The 20,992-nt window shown below is 41.6% G+C and overlaps 1 protein-coding gene across 1 annotated transcript in view; it reads left to right on the top strand.

The window, feature by feature from the left end:
- The first annotated feature begins 11,388 nt into the window (after window positions 1–11,388).
- Window positions 11,389–20,992, top strand: part of PRTG (protogenin) — a 123,976-nt gene continuing 114,372 nt past the window's right edge. The window contains exons 1-2 of the mRNA XM_024567288.3: window positions 11,389–11,528; window positions 13,629–13,931. Coding sequence (XP_024423056.2) covers window positions 11,438–11,528; window positions 13,629–13,931 — 394 coding nt within the window. The 5' untranslated portion in view covers window positions 11,389–11,437. The remainder of the gene's footprint in view (window positions 11,529–13,628; window positions 13,932–20,992) is intronic.

Raw genomic sequence — 20,992 nt, 5'->3', positions numbered from 1 at the left:
AGGCACTATAATATGGTATGTGTTTTACTTTTTAGAAAAGAACATTGCTTTTGAAATTTCTCTCGTATTACAAATTTTTAAATTGAGATAAGTTAGGCAAACAACTGAAAATGACTTTAAAATATAACTTTTCTGAAGTCATGACCAGACAACCTTGCAAGCTGTTAGAAGTCAGTAAAATTGTTACTGTCAAGAAATTTACAAAAAAAAAAAATTACAACTCAGAAATTCTGAGCCCACTGGTTGTTGAAATGATGAATGGAAAATAACCCACACCAAAGCACATGATGATAAAATTGTAGAATACCTTGGAAAGAGAGATAATCCTAAAACCTTCCAGAGAGGAAAAACAAGTCATATTCAAAGAATTAAGAATCAGAATGGTTTAGGGAACTCCACAATGCAAAACGATGCCTAAAGACAGTGGATGTCTTTAAAATTTTGAAGGATGATGATTTTCAATCAAAAATTCTCTATCTTAACACACTTTATCAATCAAACATGAAAGTGGAACAAAAGCATTTGCAGATAGACAAGGACTCAATAACTGTCAAGCACCCTTTCTTGGAGATCTACTACAGGGAATGCTTTAGCAAAATAAAGGAATAAGCAAGAAAGAAGAAGACATGGGATTCAGGAGCCGTGGCCCCAGCCCCGGCGAGCTGGGGAGGAAAGTCCCAGGACAAGAGCTATGCAGCCGGCTGATGGAGTGGCCGCCCAGACCAGAGGAGGCGCTGGTTAGGAGTGGGGCAGGCTGTGCACAGAACTGCTCACTTCCATCATAACTTTTTACTCTATGTAAAATGATAAATGTTACTTTAATTAATAACATTTAAATTAATATGTTAAATTATATCCTGTGTTGAATTGTCCTCTCCACCACTTAATTGCATTCCTACCCAGCCAGGGGCCCCCCACCCCAGCTCTGTGTACACACTGCTGTTACAGCACATATCACAGAACCTTGTCAGCATTTGTTTATATGTCTGTCTCCACAGTTATGTTGGGAGCTTTGTGCGGGTCGGGCCTGTGTCATTTCATCTTGATTTCTCAGCATCCAGCAGAGTGCCTGAGTAGACAGCATGTGTTTGACTGATTAAACCAAATACTGATTAAGATAGCCGCCTGAAAGAAATTCCTCAAAAAGAATATTTTATATGGACATGTTAGGATTTCAAATCAGAGGAAGAGTCTATTTCAAATAACTAACATTTCAGGAATATTCTCTTGACATTAATATTGAACTAATAACAGATGAAATGATTATGTCCACAAAATGCCTTAATTCATTCATTGAATAGCTATTAAATGTCCATTTTATGCCGGAAAATCTTCAGTTTGCTGTAAGCAAGGTAAAGGTTTCTAGGGGTGGAGAGAGGAAATAGATTACAAATACATACATGCAAATATGCTGTGCTGGATAAGGGGACAGAGAATGAATGGCAGTGGGGGAGAATGATGCTCTCTAGCTGGGGTGGCCAGGGCAGGCCTCCCTCACTTCCCTTTGTCCCTGTTCTTCCTCTGCTTCACTCCACCCTGTCAGAAAACAGGGCAGCCTAAGAAAACTCCCAGTGAGATTTTAGTCAGGATTTCCTTGGGCTAAGTAGGATTTCTGAAGTTGAGGTGGAAGAAGAGAAAGAAGAGAAGGCAGCTCCACCCTCCTTCCCTGCCTTAAGGTGATAAAGCAGAACCACCTCTCTGGGACTCAGAAAAGGATTCCTTGCCCTCTCAAAGGCTGTGAAGGGGGCCGTTGTGAAGTCTTTGAAGAAATTAACACTTCTTCACTAGTGCAAGAGCTTTGAACTGAAAGCAAGTACCCAGGGTACCATTCCTCTTTAGCTGCTGCCATTCAGTGATGAATGGGATTTGCCTGGGGTAAGTGGGAATATGATTGCTTAGTGGACATCAAACCTAAGGGAAACTTTAGGATCAATCTTTAAAATTAAAATCTCATTAAATTCTTAAAACATATATAATTAAGATGGACTAATTTTTGTCATATCTATCCCTTCCAAATATATAGTATATTATCAGTATTTCCCATGGCAGGGAGTAGAGAGCTTGGTGTTCCTTGAAGCCTGATACACTGGCCAGGTAGGTTGTGAGTAGGGCAGACACAACTCAGAGGCCTCTAATTTTGACCTACATTTCTCTCCCTACTCCTACATCAGCCCCACCACACACATACAGACCACGGACTACATAGCCTGTTAGCACCACTTCATCCATCAGGAGACAAAGTGAAAAGCAGTTTCTTCCTCCCTTCAAAAATATGGGGACCCCCTGGTCCACTGTGTGCAAAGCACTTTGCTAGGTGCTATGCAAAGGTGTTGAGGCATGGTGCGCTATTTGAGGACAGTCATAAAAGATTTATGAATGTATTAAATAAAAGCTTAGCATGGGTGTGTCTAGAAATGGAGTGCTGAAGTCCCTTTGGACCCCTGGAGTGCCTCTAATGAAGCATGAAAGTGTTGAGGACAATATCTTCCTGCACAGTGTGTCGCCCCCCCCCCCCACCAGCTTTCTGCTTTTTCTCGTCTACCAAACACAGCACGACCACCTCTTTGGTGGCCAGGAGATCTGCAGAAGGACCTGTTGGAAGATGGAAATTTCTAAATCCTACAATAATGTTGTAAATTTATTCCACAAATCCTATGCCTTTGGTCTAAACATTTTTTTTTCACCTCTTGGTCTCCTTTCCAGATTTTCCCTACACTTTTCTTCAGTATCCTCAAGTTTTACATTTCCTATTTTCTCCTTTCTTTCCCTTAGATTATATCAAGTAGAGATGAAAATAAAATTCTTATGTGAAAATAATTCCATTGCTGAGGAAGAGAGAATGATTCACTTTCAGATGCCAGAAATTGTATTTATGCGTCCCATTCCCATGTTTTCATGAATGTACATATTTTGCTTGTTATTTCTTGGATGCATTGCAGTAGAATCCCTGAAATAAAAGTTCAGTTGATATTAAATCCTGTCTCCTGTAGACTTTTGATTACAAAGATAAATATGAATCCAACGGTGAAGCCACTTTTGCTGTGGTTACAGAAACAAATATACATGAAGCAATAAAGCACAGGTCAGACAAGCCCAAATTTGAATTCTGCATTATCATTTACTGGTTGTATGACCCTGAGACAGTTTCTTAGCCTCTGCAAGTCTGTGTTTTTCTACCGTGGTCTTCTACAGAATGGATTAGCTGTTGCTATTACTGATATTATTTTGGTTTCCAAACATTTTACCCTCTTGGTTATTGTCTGCATGCATTCTACACCTTGACTCATAAAATGTGTAATTCAGACATGAATATAATATGCTAGACCTAGTATGACCAAAGTGGCATATAGTGAGACTAAACCTTCTTTGTCCTGGATAGTTCACACCAAGAACACGGCACGGGTTTGCATTAGCATGACTGCAACCACACACATTATTAGCTCAGTGTAATCAATATCTTTAGGTCCTTTTCTCAAAAACTGCAGCGAATTCAGGTTCCCACATGCCCAACCCTAACTTCTGTCCATCAAACGCAATTAAATTAACCAGAAAAACAAAAACAAAAACAAAAAACCAGGAGCTTATGTTAATCTCAGATTCCATTCCATTTGAAAAATGAAGGAGCTGTGTCTCACCCATCACGTGACCCGGCTGTACCAGTTGTCTGTGGTTTGCTGGTTCATGCAAAACAGGGGGAAAAAAAAGTGGCAGCCTCAGGCAGACTGTGATAGGAGAATGGAAAGTGTGCCAGCTAGCCCCAGTGAGTAGTGTCATTTCAGAGCATAAGAAATATAGCCACAGGAGAACCAAGATGGCGGCGTAGGTAGACACACTGCGCCTCCTCGCACAACCAGAACTGACAGAGAATCGAACAGCAAGGGGGACCAACACCAAGGAAACAGAAAATAATCATTCATCCACACTGGTAGGAGGGGCGGAGACGGCACTGGGGTGGAGAGGACTCGCGTGGCTGTGGCGGGACTGAGACTGGCGGAGTGTGGGACAAATGGCGCAGGCAGTCCGAGCACTAGCAGACCCTGCGGTCCCACATTTGCACAGATAAACCCAGAGGGCCGGACTCAGAGTGGCGGAGAGTGGGGCAGGCAGAGCGGCCGGTAGCACCCTGCGGCACCACATTCGCCCACAGATAAACCGGACGAACGGCGGGCAGAGAAGCAGACCGCTGCGCAACCCAGGGCTCCAGCTCGGGGAAATAAAGCCTCAAACCTCTGATTGAAAGCGCCCCTGGGGGTTGGGGCGGCAGGAGAGACTCCCAGCCTCACAGGAGAGGTTGTTGGAGAGACCCACAGGGGCCTAGAGTGTGCACAGGCCCACTTACTCGGGAACCAGCACCAGAGGGGCCCAGTTTGATTGTGGGTAGCGGAGTGAAAGACTGAAATCCAGAGGAGAGTGAAGCGGGCGCCATTGCTCCCTCTCGGCCCCGCCCCCACGTACAGCATCACAGCGCAGCGACCAGCGTTGCCCTGCCCCGGTGAACACCTAAGGCTCCGCCCCTTAAAGTAACAGACGCGCCAAGACAGACAAACAAAAAAAATGGCCCAAATGACAGAACACTTCAAAGCTCCAGAAAAAATACAACTAAGCGACGAAGAGATAGCCAACCTATCGGATGCACAGTTCAAAGCACTGGTTATCAATATGCTCACAGACTTGGTTGAATCTATTCGAAAAACAGATGAAAAAATGAAGCCTATGCTAACAGAAACAAAGGAAAATGTACAGGGAACCAATAGTGATGAGAAGGAAACTGGGACTCAAATCAATGGTATGGACCAGAAGGAAGAAACAAACATTCAACCAGAAAAGAATGAAGAAACAAGAACTTGGAAAAATGAGGAGAGGCTTAGGAACCTCCAGGACACCTTGAAATGTTCCAACATCCGAATTATAGGGGTGCCAGAAGGAGAAGAGGAAGAACAAAAAATTGAAAACTTATTTGAACAAATAATGGAGAACTTCCCCGATCTGGCAAAGGAAATAGACTTCCGGGAAGTCCAGGAAGCTCAGAGAGTCCCAAAGAAGCTGGACCCAAGGAGGAACACAACAAGACACATCATAATTACATTACCCAAGATTAAACGCAAGGACCTACGTCCAAGATTACTATATCCTGCAAAGCTATCATTTAGAATGGAAGGGAGGATAAAGTGCTTCTCAGATAAGGTCAAGTTGAAAAGGCTCATCATCACCAAGCCCTTATTATATGAAATGTTAAAGGGAGTTACCTAAGAAAAAGATCAAAAATAGGAACAGTAAAAATGACACCAAACTCACAGTTATTAACGACCACACATAAAACAAAAACGAGAGCAAACTAGGCAAACAACTAGAACATGAGGGTTGTCAATAAGGGAGTGGGAGGGGGAGAGGGGGGTAAAGGTACAGAGAATAAGTAGCATAGATGATAGGTGGAAAATAGACAGGGGGAGGGTAAAAATAGTGTAGGAAATGTAGAAGCCAAAGAACTTATAAGTATGACCCATGGACATGAACTATGGGGGGGGAATGTGGGAGGGAGGGGGGTGGGAAGGATGGAGTGGAGTGGGGGGGGGAATGGGACAACTGTAATAGCATAATCAATAAATATATTTAAAAAAAAAAAAAAAAAAAAAAAAAAAAAAGAAATATAGCCACAACTCTTGGCTAGTAAAAATTATCTTGTTAGAATCTGTCAGTTCTACTTGTCCACCTCCAGCCATCACTCCTCTCTTTAGTCTACTTTTCACAGGACACTGAGAGTTCTAGGAATAAGAACTGTGCTTCAAGTAGACTTGGGGGAGAATCATGCTTTTGTCATGCATCTGCTGTGTGAACCAGACTAAGCTTCGTAGCCTCTCTGAGCCTCAACTCACTAGTAAAGCAAGGATAGAAATACCTAGCTTATCTGGTTGTGAGAAGTCAGTGAGGTAAATTTGCTAAAATACCTGGCACAGGGCACATAGCAGAGAGTGTACCACATGCAACCCATCCAAAGGGCAGTCTTTGGGAAATCATGCCCCCCCAGGAAGAGTTCAAGCTCCTTAGCCTGGCACGAGGCCTCTTTTGCCAGGACTTTGCCGCCCCGCCTCCCTGCCCCCCCCCCTCACTCTTCAATGTAGCCTGTACTCTAGCAGTAATGACTTTCCTGTTGCTTCTTGAGTATACCTTGATCTTTCATACTTCAATGCCATAGTCATACTATTCTCTCTGGAAGATTAACCCCAATCCAGCCCAGATAGAAAACTTCCACACATCCACACGAGTCACCACAGATAACAGCTCCACTGGGAAGCACGTGTTGGGAGATAGTTCTTTATGGTCCTCTCATATTTCCGTACACCTTGCAAGAGAGGAACCAGCTGCACTTTGGTCTGGACTACCTCTTCAAGGATGTTTGTGTAGTGAGTAGCCATGGAATACAGAGATAGAGTCTCCCTCCAGAGCAAAGGGCAGGCCTACTCATGACCATGACCATTTAAAAAGATTTAGGTTCCTTAAGCTTAGGGGTCCTTTCCTGTAGCACAACCCACTGTATGTGCAGTTGACAGCTGGCCCTCACTGTGCTGCCCTGTGGGATTTGAGACACGGGGAACGGATGAAAAATTGCTGGTACTCTGGTTACTGCATGGCCATGAGTAGCAACTGCCTTTCATCTCTGACACAGGAGTTTTGTGTTTTCTACCATTACCCATAAAATAGCAGTAGGCTAACTTGCTGGCATGCAAGCAGGGTAAAAACTGGGGCTCTTCATACTTCTTGGGGGCATGCCCCCTCCCTTCCCATTTCATCCCACTGTAGGAGCGTAAATTGCTCCTTAAGCTGTGTTCTCAATATATCCTGAACATCGCAGACTTTATCACAATATTCAGTGGCTACATAATTTTCTTATAACTCAATCTGCAGCAGTGCCTGGAACACACTGAATGCTCAGTACTTTGTTGAGTGAGTGAACATGTCAGCCCTTAGCAGTTCCTCTAAGACTCTCCCCGCTGCTGGCACATATCCAAAGGGATGCCCAGGGCTCTTGCCCTCAGTTCTAAATGTCCTGTGCTCACTTCTGCCATAAGCCCTTTAGCACCTACCCTTTCCTTCTCCCGGAAGGCCCCTTCAGTTCTGGTACTTGATGAGCTACTCCTGGCTCCTGTCCTTGGCTCTCTTATTTTATCCTGGAAATTCCACTTGAGGTGTCCCCAGGACCTCTCTTCTTAGTATGCGCCTTCCTAGACAACGACCAGGAGTGGAAAAAATTCACTTTCTATCATACAACATTAGTTCTGCATTGTGTTACATGTAAATTCAGATAAATATGTCATCTCTAATTTTAATTCAAGCCAGTGATAATAAATAATGAATAGGCAGGTCAACTCTAAGTATAGGACTTTTTACTATTCTACCAGAGAACTTTCTCCCAGTTGTTTTCCATCTATTTAATCAGTATTTCAATATAGCAGTTCATTATTTCTTCAGCCAACAAATATCTATTCAGTTCCTCTTCATCGCAAGGCAGTGTCATTACTGTAAGGAACACAAAAACAAATGATACGTGATTTGTGGCCTCAAAATGCTGATGAAAAAATATTCATGTCATGCATCACAAAAATATTGTAAGACTTCAGACAAAATGACATCTGTGCTGCCGCTGAAAATATAGATAATATTTGGAAGGATCTCGATTACAGTGTGGGGGTGGAAGGTAAGGAAAGTATTCTAGGTTTGGGGAAGAGCTCCTGCAAAGGCTCAGGGTTAGGACAATTCAAGTGCTGTTCAGCTACCACCATGGATCGTTCGCTTTGGCCTGAGTGTTGAACACATAGGAGAAGATTGACTATAAAATTTTTAAATATTTTATTTATTTTTAGATTGATGGGAATGGAAGGAGAGAGGGAGAGAAACATCAATGTTTGGTTGCCTCTCACATGCCCCCTACTGAGTACCTGGCCCAAGGCCCAGGCATGTGCCCTGACTGGGAATTGAACCAGTGACTCTTTGGTTTGCAGGCCGGCACTCAATCCACCGAGCCACATCAGCCAGGGCTGATGATTTCTGGAATCATCCAGTGATTTCTGGAATCATATGATGATCATAGCATGTGATCCTCATCCAAGCCTGGCCTTCTAACCAATATAGTAGGTTCTCAATAAATATTCATTAAATTAAAAATTAAACAACTCCAGACTTTTCCTGCATTTTCTGCAGGAATGGTCCTATCATTCCATAGATAATGTCTAGAGGTCAGAGGGCTTGGAGATCATTTGGTACAGTTGTATAATTCAAAGGGTAAACTTATGTGACTTCCTCCCCTCCCCCAAAGTTGGACCAGGAGACTTGAATTTATTTAACAAAACCCAATTCCTTTTGTAAAAATCTACCTTCAAATTTCAGGGTTTTTTTTTAAACTATATAGGCTCTACTTTTTTCAGCCTGAAAATAATTGTCCTTGTTTTAGAATACGAAAGCGAAGTAGGGCCTGTTAGTTGTTTATCTGGATGAGATTCATCCTTCAAGGGGAAAAGCTTGGGAGGTTAAACGCCTCGGCACTTCTATGTCTTTCAGGACCAGTTTAGGAGCGATTCAAAGAAGGCATTAGAGTTTCCAGTGTAATTACTAAACGAATTAATCAGATTTGACTCTTAAACACTTGAATATTTCAAAATTAAGCCAATTCTGAAAGGACAAATATTTGTCACTATTGGGAATATTTACCAACTAAATATTGATAATAATGGCCACTGTTTATAGAGCTATGCACCACGTACTTTCCATGCATTATTTAATATCACAATAGCTATTGGTTTTATATCTATTCCCATTGAAAAGATGACTTTTGATTGTGTAGCTCGTCTATGTCACACTGAAATTTGAACTCTAGTCTGTGAGCCACCAAAACCCGGGCTCTCAGCCACTGCACTGGTTACCTGACTATATGCAAGGAGCTGTGCTGGAATCTGTGGGGCATTTGAGAACTGGGAAACAAGCCCTGAAGTAGCTTATGCAGCTAGTACATCATATAAGGCAAGCATTATACCTGGAAGAAGATGTAACTGTCCAAGAAGACATGTACTGTGTTATTTAAAGAAGTAGGCCATAAATTCTGAAGTCAACAGGAATAGGTATTTAGAAAACAAGAAAGGAAGGAAGGAAAGAAAAAAAGAATTTTACATTAAATTCTCTAAATTTAAAAACAGAACGGGTCACAGTAGAAAAAGCAAAAAACAAATCAGAAGACATGGATTCTATTTTCCAGTTACCACATTACCACATACTAATGAGTGACCTTGGGTATAGTGCAAATTTTATATAATATGGTATAATCACATCATCAGAGTAAGTTTTTTGATGCTTAATATGGGACAGTAAATATATTAGAAAAGTTTGATAGGACTGTTTACTCATTACATTATGAGTAATTACATTACATTATATCATCATATATTATATTAGGTTTTTTTCATATTAGATGCAATGCAATGTTCTTCCCCAGTGTAACTCAAGGTCCAAAGCTGTCTTATAAGATCAAAATCTCCTATGATTAACTGAAATATTACAGAAAAGACAAAGTGGCAAGTAAAAAAAAAGTCCTTCCCTTGCTTTTAGCTTCTCTCTCCCCTCCCCCAGCCTTTATTCTCCTGACTTCTTCAAGACAGACAGCACAGGAGCATCTTACTAGCAATTCTTATCCAGGAAATATGAGCACTTTGGGTCAATTGAAGGGAATTGGGAGGAGAGGGAGTCAAGAGGGAGATGAATGTCACAGAACAAAAAAAAAGCACCTAGTTTAGTGGCACACAGGAATATCATTTTGTGTAAATTTGATTGATCAGGTAATTAAAACATTCTTGTAGATGTTTCATTTGATTACCATTAAACATTTTCCCTTTCCACGAACTTTTATTCTGATGCTTAAAAATAGTTCAAATTCATGTAAATTCTAAGTAAGATGTTGGAGGTAATGTAGCCAAGGGTCTTACTGTCTTTCACGCAGTTAAGCAGAAACTGTCAGGTAGACTGATCCTTATTATAGAAAAGCTTCCGGGGAGGGTAGTGCTGCCCTCCCAGCAGATGTTCTAAAACTGTTGATCCCCCTCTTTTTTCATAAGGATTTGGGGAACACGCTAAAGACAATGAGTCAATGTCTTAGTGACAAAAGCTAGCTTTCTGTCAACACTTTTCATTACGGTGGGCTTTTAGCCTGTACCCTCATCAGGTGCCATAGATTTAGTTTGGGATTAGCAAATGCTAATCCACATGTAACGCTCTCCACGGTCAACACACGTTTAGCCGTCTGATCGCAGTTTTTAAATGTACCTTTTAACTCCTCTTGCTATGCTTAATTTTAAGAGATGTGAACAAATCCACAAGCTTGTGTCTTTCCTAGTCACTTTAATTTCTAACCAGGTAGTCTGTCAAAGCCTAGTGCCCTAGGGCAAGCTCAGAAAATCTAAAACTCTCCAGATCCTCAATTCTTAGGACAGGGCCTTTTGTGTGCGCAGTTCTCACGACTCATAGGACTTGACTAACTTGAGAGATAACAAAAACATCTCCTGCAGAAGTACTTGTTCATTTCAGGGCTCTTCGGAGATGTCTTTAAGCAGTGCTGCATCTGATGGGGGCGGCGAGGGTAAGAACTGTCCGCAAACGTGGGGCTTACCACCCGGAGATGCCTCCGGTCGCTCGTACAAATCTCTGAAGTGGGAAATAGTCAGTTTGCCTTCCCAGGTCCTCCGCGTGTGAGAGGAGGAGGGGGATGGGCAGAGGCCATCAGGGGAGAAGTCTCCGGCCTTTCCACGTCTCTCAACACCATCCCTCCCCCACCTCGTCTCCTCCTTCCCCGAATTCTAAACAAGCCGGCGGTAGAGGGGCCCCGGGGGCAGGCTGGCCCGGAGGCTCGGCCTTTGTGGCTCCGTCCTCGACGGTGGCGGGGAGGCAGAGGGGGCGGGGACGCAGGCCACAGACCCTCAGCCGGGGCTTGACCCCCAGGTGCATTGTCCGGCCTGGCCCGCCCCGCCCCCCTTCCTCCTACTCCCCCACTCCCGGTTCGCGACCCGGCCGCGACTGGACCCCCTCCCAGCGTCTCCCTCCGCCGGCCGCGCCGACCTCGCGGTGCCCAGACCAGGGGCCAGATGTAGAAAGTAGTCCCCAGGCCGGCCGCGGCGGTGCTGTCCACTCCGCCGCCCCCGCCCCCTCCAGCCGCCGCCTCACTCCGCCCCCAGGCCGGACTCTCGGGTCCCCCGCCTCCCGCGAGCGGGTGTCCGTGCGCCGGCCTCGCCGCGACCGCAGAGAGACGAGGGCCAGCCACGCCGCTCCGCGCCACGCCGGTGCCCGAGCGGGAAGCCCAGGCTGCGCTGCTAGCCGCGGCGCGGGGAGCTCGGAGGCGGGGGCCGGGGGGCGGACAGCGGCTGCGGGGCGGCCGGGGAGCATGCCCGCGCAGCCCCGCTGAATGGCGCCTTCTCTGCGAACCCTCGCCCGGCCGCGGCCGCCAGGGATGCTGCTGCTCCGCGCGCTCCTCCTGCTCCTCGGCTCAGTTCCAGGTGGGCGCGCTTTCTTCTGCGCTTCTGCGCGTGTAGGGCGTGAGACGGCGCGAGTGGGCTGGGGAGAGAAAGGGGGTACGTTTGGGGGGGCGGCGAGGGCCCCCGCGGTGGCGCTGGCCCCCCGCCGCTGTCTCCTTCCTGCAGTCCGTCGGAGCGGCGGCTGGAGGGCTGCGGGAGCCTCTCCCGGCGCACGCCCCTCGCCGCTGCGCTCCCACTGGCCGCAAGCTGTGGGGCCCGGGCGCCCGCTGTCCACTCTCGTCCCTTCCTCCTCGCGCCATTGTCCGCGCTTCGGCTGCGTCCTGGCCTCAGCAGCCAGCCCGGGCCCCGCGCCGCCCGCCCGCCGGGCCGCCACGGCCGCACGTGGCTTTATTTATATTGTTTCCTCAGTGGCAGACTCGCCACACAGGGGGCGCCGGGGTTCCGCGCCGCTTTCCGGGTTTGCAGTGAGGACCCCCCCCCATGTTTTCGGGCGGGGGAGGGAGAGTAGGTGAACTCAGCGCCCAGGTCAGCACCCCTAGAGCCCCGACTTTCCTGCATCGGAATGGAACGAGGGGGAGACGGGAGAGGTGGAATTGGAAAGAAATTAGGGTTGGAAGTTGCATGGCCAATTTGGGTCTCAAGTGGTTAAAAATACCCGAACCTGAGAAGGAAGGCATCTAAATAGGACTTACTCCTCGCAACCAGGTATTTTGGGGCAGGGCCTGAGGTCTGTACGACTCTGAAGAATCCTCCCAACTCCAGGTTAGCCGTCCGCAAATTTGGATGAGTTAATTTTTCTTTTGCCTCGGTGTTGGTTTATCCTCAAAGAGATAAACGTATAAAGTGGATGTGGTGGTTGGGGGTGGGAGAGGTGTTCAGGCGTCTGGGTTGTTTTACTTACAGGTTACAAACCCCGTACTTTGATTTTTTTCTGGAGGTTAGTTTTCTGTTAGCATGAGAAAAGGATCAAAGTTAGATTTGACTCGGAAACACAATGGGCGCCTTCCGGAGTGGCCCTCGCAGCGCGGGGCTGTTAGGGTCGCTTGTGTCGCCCTGGGCATACATTAGAAGTCGTCAGTACGGGCGTGGGAGCGTGACTAGTGTGTGAGGTTACCGAGACCAATACCAGGGATGTGTAATCATGGATTCAAAACAATCAGAAGGGAGGTGAAACGTGCTCTCCAAACCCCTAATGCTCTATTCTGCCCCAATCAGTATGCAAGACTTTAGCTGGCCTTTGCGCTAAGTGCAAGAAGTGATGGGGTATTAGGTGGCCATCGGATCCTGGAGGGGGCCGGGGGCGATGTGTATACTTAGGATAAAGCCTTTCCTCTGCTCCGATAAAAAGTGTACTGGTTGATTAAGCAATCTCCTATCCCTATTAGACAGTAAGGACCAATTAGTCACGCATTTTTCCCAACAGTTGGCAGTTCTAAAAAAAAAAAAAAATGAAATAAAAGTTTCCTAATCCGATCACCCACTGAGTACAAGCAGCAAGAGTTACCAACTTTTAAAAGTCAACTCTTTGTCCTTTAAATATCTACCTGACTCTGCAGAAATTAAGTAAATGGGTCTCTTTCCAGGAGAGGAGACAGAATCCTTGCTGTAAAAGGGCAGATATAAAAATGCAAACTTGTAATTTGTCACAAAAGATAAACGCTCTTCTCAAAGGAGTAGGTGCCAGGGTTCCAAAAACACTTCAAGGGATAAGGAAATAAACTTGCTTGTTCACAGAGTTGGAGTTTTGCTAATGATTTCTTGTAAAATTAGACTTTTATGACTTACTCTGTTCAAGATCTTTTTGACAAGCTTGTAAAAGTAGCAAACAGCTTGTGCTCATGAGTTCTCCGGATGATTTTGAAACTGTAGCAAGAAACTTGAGAACAGAATTCTTACAAGGCATAGAAGTTATTGAAATCAGTGCAGAGGTAAAAAGTGATATTTCTGATTTATTGGAAAGGTTTGCTGAAATTCACATTGGCTTATTAAGCTTGTGAGTTAACTAATGTGGTTTGTTAAACTTTGTCTTATTGCTTCCTGAATATGTGTTTTACAATTGTGTGTTACAAAATGATTTTATACCAATAATTCTGGATATACCTTTTCCCTCTTTCCTTATAGGAGTGTGGTGCTTTAGCGAACTGTTTTTTATAAAAGAACCACAGGATGTAACTGTCACAAGAAAGGACCCAGTCTTGTTAGATTGCCAGGCTCATGGAGAAATTCCTATTAAGGTCACATGGTTGAAAAATGGAGCAAAAGTGTCTGAAAATAAACGGATCCAGGTTCTGTCTAATGACTCTTTATACATCAGTGAGGTGGAAGGCAAGCGAGGAGAGCAGTCTGATGAAGGATTTTATCAGTGCTTGGCAATGAACAAATATGGAGCCATTCTTAGTCAAAAAGCTCATCTTACCTTATCAAGTAAGTGGTTAAATTCTTTTGTTACATTTTTCATTGCAGCATTCTGATGATTTCTTGACTCATTTGTATGCTGACCCTAAAATCATACAGACATTAAGAATTTTTCTGGAGGTATTGATGGCAACCAAACGGCAGGCAGAAAAATCTAAGAAAAATGCAAAATTGAAATGAATAATTGACAACAAAAGTCAAATTAGGTTTAGAACAACAAAACCTGTAGAGGTGGCTTTATATAAATTGAAGTGTTTCACACAATGAGAGGAGTTGAGTGCAAAAATTTGGCCAACACAGCAGCAGTTGTTCAAAAAACTACTCTTTTATAAAAGAGTAATTACATTTTAAAATTACAAGCAAATCTTTCTGCTTTGTAAATGGCCCTTGAGTGCTAAATCTTTCTTATAGCCCAACCTTCCATTTCTCTGACTGCTTTAAGATCACCCATGTTGCTTTTAATTGTAAGAGAGGGCATTGGTCAGTAACTCTGAAGCCTTTGAAGTATTCCTACCCTTTTCCTGCTGAGACAGAGAGAGATTAAGGCCATTTCCATATTATGCCTAAATGGACTTAAACCAGATCTGCCCACATTTTTCCAGTTGTCATAAAGTTTGCTGTCTAATGATTTTCTTTGTATTAACAACCCATCACATCAGCCGTTTATCCAGGTGATCCATTGCTGGGTGGTTGACCTGATGACTGTTGAATGTAAAGACAGGCCAAAGATAGACAGGTTAGTCCCTTGTTCCCACTGAGCTTTCCACCAGCTCCAGGTGACCAAGCACTGCAGCACAGCACTCAGCATTATAATAGACAATTTAAATGTTTTTTTTAAAAATCTACACAGCTGTATCTAAAAATCGTTTTATAGGCATCCTTATTACATGCTTTTGTTGGTCCACCAAAAATAGATTCTGCACTATAACTACAAATGATCATTGAAAAGATGAACAATAGGAAGAAGGAGGTCTTGAGATAAGGCATGATCTTTAGGAAGTAGTTTCTTCAGAGTCTACACAGTTGAAATTTAGGAAGCATTGGGTAGCGGGTTCTTAGGTGATTTTATTGTAACAGTTTATGGCCATATTTATGTCACCTTCATATTAGTAATTTATTTAATTTGTACAATAATCAATTGTAGAAAATAAATTGCAAGCAAAGATATTTTTATATTGAAATATGTCAGAAAAGTAGAAAAGTTTCCAATTTTAGCCCCCTCTGCACAAGAATAACCTAAACCTGAGAGAATTTCTGGTAAACTTACTTTCTTGCTGTAATCATTGGCCAGTAATTACTTTTATTGTTGCTGAGTAATGGTTTTTCTGTGCAGTACTGTTTTCAGGAGAGTATATTTTTTACGTTCTGTTCGTTTAATTTTTGTCTATTATAGAGTATTTTAGAGTTGTAATTTTTCTGCATTTTCAAGTTTGAGAAATCTTGTGTTTTCATACCCAGAAGCTATAATTGGTATTACCTTACTGGAGAGGAGAAGGGCAGGATGGAAAGGTGGGGGTGGGAGGTGGATGGGCCTTAAAAGATGAAGCATTAGACATGACCACAAGTTGTTTCCAGGACCTCCTTGGAAGCCTGACAGAATCCAGGGGTACCCAGAAATATTTTGAAATCACACGGAGCTTTTAGATTTCATAGTCTGAACGGTGTAACATGTTAGTAACAGTGAAACATGTTAGTATTGACTTTTTGAGTATCTTTAGATTTTTGTATCTTTATAAAAATTAATAAACATTTAATTAGATGTGAATTATTTTGAAGGTTCCTATGAAGTAGTTTTCATATTATAAGTATTAAAAACTTTCCAGTGAGTCTGTATAGAACATTGCTTTGCTATTAAATATCAACTGTAGTCAGTTTCAGGGACCACACTTTTTATATGCATACATTAAAATAAAAAGTGCATAGTGGGTTTAAATTTTTCTTTAGAAATATGAGATTTCTTAGAGATTCTGAACCCACAAAGTTTTGATATCTAAGAAGCAATGTACAATGATGTGGTCATATGACTTTATCCTGTGTTCAGGGTAAAGCTATAATATATATTAAACAGGAAGAGACTAGGCATTAACTGGACATTCTGGTGGGTTTTTTTTAAAGCTAGTTCTCTCCTAGTTGTTGATAGCAGCAGGGTGCAAGTATGTCCTTTTTATTTTCTGGTCAGAGATTTTGTCAGCAAGCATATCTTTTGGTTCAGGAGTGTCTGAAAATCTAAAACTTTAATCTGGATAAGTTTTAGATTTTAAACACACAATCAAGTCTTGGTTTCTAAACTTAGGAACTAGAAGCTGAAAGTTGCACTCTAGGCAAGAATTCCATTATTCATGTGTAAATTAGGAATTCACAGGGTTAAAAGGTTAGAAACTGGCCGGGATGAGGTTTACCCTTGTGATAAAGAGCAGATGACCCTCATTCATTGGCCAAAGCTTTCATGTAGCTCTTCTGCAAAGTTAGTTATTGCCAGGAATTGTTCTTGAGGAATGCAGAAATTCAGATGTGAACAGGCCTTTCCTTAAGTGTCACTGTGGAGCCTTATCTCCCAAGCACATCAGAGCCTGCTTCAGGGACGAGGCTCCCCCCAAAGGCCTGGAGGCTTTACTTTCCTGTTGTTCATCCAAGCACAAAAGAATTTGTCTAACTTAGTTTTTCTGAGGCATCCCATTTTTAAAGGAAAGTATAGGGTTAAAGTAACATTTAGTTTTTTTAAACAGGTAATCCTTTTTATTGATAGCCATTTTGGCTGTTTTACGTTTTCATGTAATTGGAATAGAAAGGAGAGTGACGTTGGGAGACCCTTTTCTAGTTCTACAGTAAGAACAAAAGATTAAACCATCTCCTATAAATTTCAATATTTTAAACTTTTGGCAAATCAGATTTTCACTTTCATGGGTGCTATGTCTTCACTATGTAAATACTTTAAACGCTTTAAGAGTAAGAAATAATCTAAGGACATCTTGACGTTTCTTGCATTCTTAATGTGGAAATAAGTAAGATAAATTTCATAGGAAAGCGTTAGTGTGGTAAACTGGGCTCGTATTTCAACAAGTTTAAATTAAGATAAGAGACATTTGAGAGAAGTAAAGGAGGAGATGGGTTGTGTTCTGTGATGTGTAAAAGACTGGCTCTAAGCTAGTGACTGAACAGGAAGCAAGTTGTTTATTTCCTTTCCATAAAAGGTGGAAATTGAAGTCTTAGGGTAGAGGGAAAGAGAATATAAAGCTGACTTACATTACATTGGTTTTTCACAACTGTTCACTTGGGTGAAAAAATTTTTAAGTGAGCATTTGTAACTGGAAGACCATAGGAATTGTAAATTTTTAATGGATTTTTCAGCATTTTTGGGTTAATTCTGCCATCATAAAGTTGTTTGGGGTGGGTCCATTTATGTGACTTGAGTGATGTATAAATTATAGCCCAAAGTTGATCTTGAAATGTGAGTTTAAAATATACTGAAGACATTTAAAGAGTCATACTAAAAAAGAAAGTGGGTAGTGTATTGAAAAGAGAAAGATACAAACTATAAGACTATTACCCTACATTTTGAGTTTTATTAATGATCTTGGACCCAAGATCTTGCTATGCTGTCACTTTTTATTGAGATTTGTAGATGCTGTGGAGGACAGAGTCTTATCTGCATGCATGTTCACTTCAAATCCTGCCGTTAACTGTTACCTGACCTAATTCCAGAGTGCTAACAAAAAGCTAGAGTCATTTGATTCTGGAAAAATAAGACGGAACTGAGGTATTTAGAGAGATCAGTCTGGAAGTACTGTAGGTAAGGTTCAGATGATGCTTTCTGGGATCCAAGAAAAATTATCTTTAAAAAGAGGGTATGGTTTAAAAGGACACATTTAACTTAAAAATTGACCACCTTAAAATTTGCGAAAGTTAACTCAGGGAAGTAAAAGCACCTACAGTTCTACAGTCTCACACCGACACTTGGTTCTTAGAGTCTGTCTACTTAAAAGGTTTATCAGGTACCTGATAATTGCTGGGTAATGGAACCAGTTTTTCCCACTTTGCAGTTGATTAGTGAGGATCTTTCTCGTCTTCAGAAATGTGTAACACTATCTCACTGTTTTTCACAGTTGTTGGAAATTTTGTTTTTTAACGAAGCAGGACCTACTGAGGAGTAAATTATAATTTACTTCAAGATGTATATAAATGTGTTTATTTACTTTGCTTCTGTCCAGCTTCTTAGTGGAATTTTGAAACGGCATTTGGTATGTCTCTCTTGTCAACTATCTCTGGCTATTCTGGAGAAAGGGTCTCACTCAGAGCAGTTGTTTGCCCACGGATTTGTTGTCACTGCTCCTCAATTCAACAGCTGGGCCTATTGATGAAATCCAGGGCAGTTTAAAAGAATAGCAAAAGCTAAATCTTTTAACCAGGGTTTTAGGTTGAAGGAGATTTTCAGTTAATAAATACATGCATTTGAGGTTCCTTTTTTTTGAAAACCCTAATATTCTTGACTACAGTTTTCAGAGATTATATTTATTTGTCATAGGCATAGCACTCAATTACAATTGATTACTTTCAGCTTTTAAACTGGCAATTACTATTTATATTAAAAATAATCAGTAATGTTGAGGCATTTTGTTGAGGATCATACTTGAATTTTAGAAGCAGCTGTGATTATTGTTTTAAAATAAATCCTAAAAATTATACCCCAAGTAAAGTTTTCATTGTCAGTTAGCTCTATCTTAGTACTTCTGAGAGCTTATAGTGTTCAGACTTTTTATTGAAGCATTTTTTTAAACTCATTTAAATCTTGGTAATTAAGAGGAAGAAGACACACGGGGGATCATTGAAGCAATATTGGCAGTAGCTTTAACAGGGTAATCTGCACAGAACAAGCTCACAGTCAAGAGCTGACAATGGTGATGTGCAAAAAAGGTGAAAAGGTACCAAATTACCTTCAGTGGCTGTGGTTCTGAAGCCAAGTGCCTGCTGTGGGGTTATGTGTTGCAGAGGATAAAGGCATCATCCTCACAAACGTCTCTGACACTAATCTGACAAATACTTTCCTGACTTACATACCTTGTTTCTTTTCTTTTTTTTAAACCTTTGGGTCTCAGAAATTGCTTTTGATGAACTTGGAAAATCAAATTTTTGTAGATTGAGCAGAAGACATGAGTTTAAAATGTTTGTGTTTTCAGTTTCTGGAGGGTTTGCCCTTTTCCTGTTTTTATATATCTATATATATTTTATAACTTGCATTTGTAATGGGTAGGTTAATCAAGCGACTGTTGGTGAATGCAGTCTTTCTGGTTACAAACTTGGATCCTCACTAGCATAGTTTTTTGGACTGATGGAAAACAAATTTTCTTTTAAAAATTTACCTAATGAAAAATGTAATAAAAGTTTACTTTATGAAACTACAGTAATTCCTGTTTAGAACAGTGTTTTTGGTTTTTTTAATGATGCTGCTTTATATACGCTACTTTCTCTAAATCAGTTTTATATTGTTTTGGAATAGTTTTCCAAAATGGCCTTTTTATTGTTTTGTAGTCTTTCTAGTACTACTGAGAATAAATCTTCTACTCCACTAATATTTACCACGCCCCCCAAATAATATGAAAAGAAAAGAAAGAAAAAAGAAAAAGATATTTCTTGTTGTGGATTACATATCTCAGGGTTTCTCCTGGTGCGTTTGGCATTTGGGGATAGGTAATTCTTTGCTGTGGAGGCCGTCAAGAGCAGTGTAGAATGTTGCAAGCATCCCTGGCCTCTACACACCAGATGCCTCCTCACAGTTGTGACAACCAAAAAAATTGTGTTTTGGAGGCAAAAATCACTGCTGGTTTGAGAACCACTGATGTTTCTGAAAATGATAAGAGAACTTCCTTCCAAGTCACACTGGGCCATTATTTTAATGGTTTCTGTATTATGCTTGATATTTTACTTTTTTTTTTTTGGTGTTAACACTGCTAAATATATTGAATAGAGAACTATTTGCTATTTTTAAGTATTGCCAAAGAAGCTGGATTTTGAAAAATGTGTTTGGGTCATTGTCTAAGTTGGAGCGATATTGTCTCTTCATTCCTTTTTCACATGCATGGTACATTGAAAATTACTACGAGTTCACTCTTCTGTAGGTCCGTTCATTTTGATTGCAATATTTTAGATCTTTTTCAGGGGATACCTAGTCAAAGAGTAAATGCAAATTTTATTTAACCCTGTTTATGCAGCGCCTTTTATTTTGTTGATGTGTAGACATCAGAGTTGAAAAGATATGAGAAAGCTCCATGTGTGGTAAGTGTTAAAGGACATCTATTGTAGTGCTTTGCATGGAGAGAAGTAAAACTGTATGTGATTAACAGCCCAGAGAATAACATTTGCTGTGTGGTAGGTGGTTTGTTGGGTGAATGGTTAACAGGAATCTTTTCAGCTAATTCAATGGTACCATAGACTTATTTTGGGTAGAGGCAATTTAACTTCCTGCAGATAATAATGTGAAGATAGTAGCATCTTGAGAGGGCATCAAGGAGTGAATAAAGGGGAAATAATTAGACACTAAAGTATGTTAAGTAACATATAAAGGTGCAGGCAAATTTTGAGTGGTTATTATTGAAATGATATTTTAGATTACTTAGTAGTAGTGGGCAGGGATTTTGTAGTCTTCATCTTTCTCAAGATACCACTCTTTATATTTGCTTCTGCTTTGTTTAGTTGTTTATGCCACTAAAAGTTATGATTGTTGCTACCTGTAGTTGGTTACGTGTAAAGGCCAGTAGCCACTGGTGGCCTGACTGGCAAGTTGAGGTGGATAAAAGAGGAAAGAGAATCTTTTAATAAATGGCTCTAATGCTGAGAAAGGCTGGCTGAACTATTAGTACCATGTATTCTATTCCAAAAAAGTACTTGGAGTAGAGCAAATCATCAGTTAGCTCAAAATAAAAGGGGAAAATGCACATTTTTTCTTATACTTGAGGAAAATAGTATTTGTGTCAAAATAGAATTTTAATGTTCTTGTTGTCATTTTATAACAATATTATGACATTGATAATTCCCAATATCTGGTAAATATTCTTAGGGCTGCTATATTTTTTATT

This window comes from Desmodus rotundus, chromosome 7 (assembly GCF_022682495.2).
Source record: "Desmodus rotundus isolate HL8 chromosome 7, HLdesRot8A.1, whole genome shotgun sequence".
NCBI classification, from domain to species: Eukaryota; Metazoa; Chordata; class Mammalia; order Chiroptera; family Phyllostomidae; genus Desmodus; species Desmodus rotundus.
The sequence above is the reverse complement of the archived record's forward strand: the minus strand, read 5'-3'. Positions and strand labels throughout refer to the sequence as shown.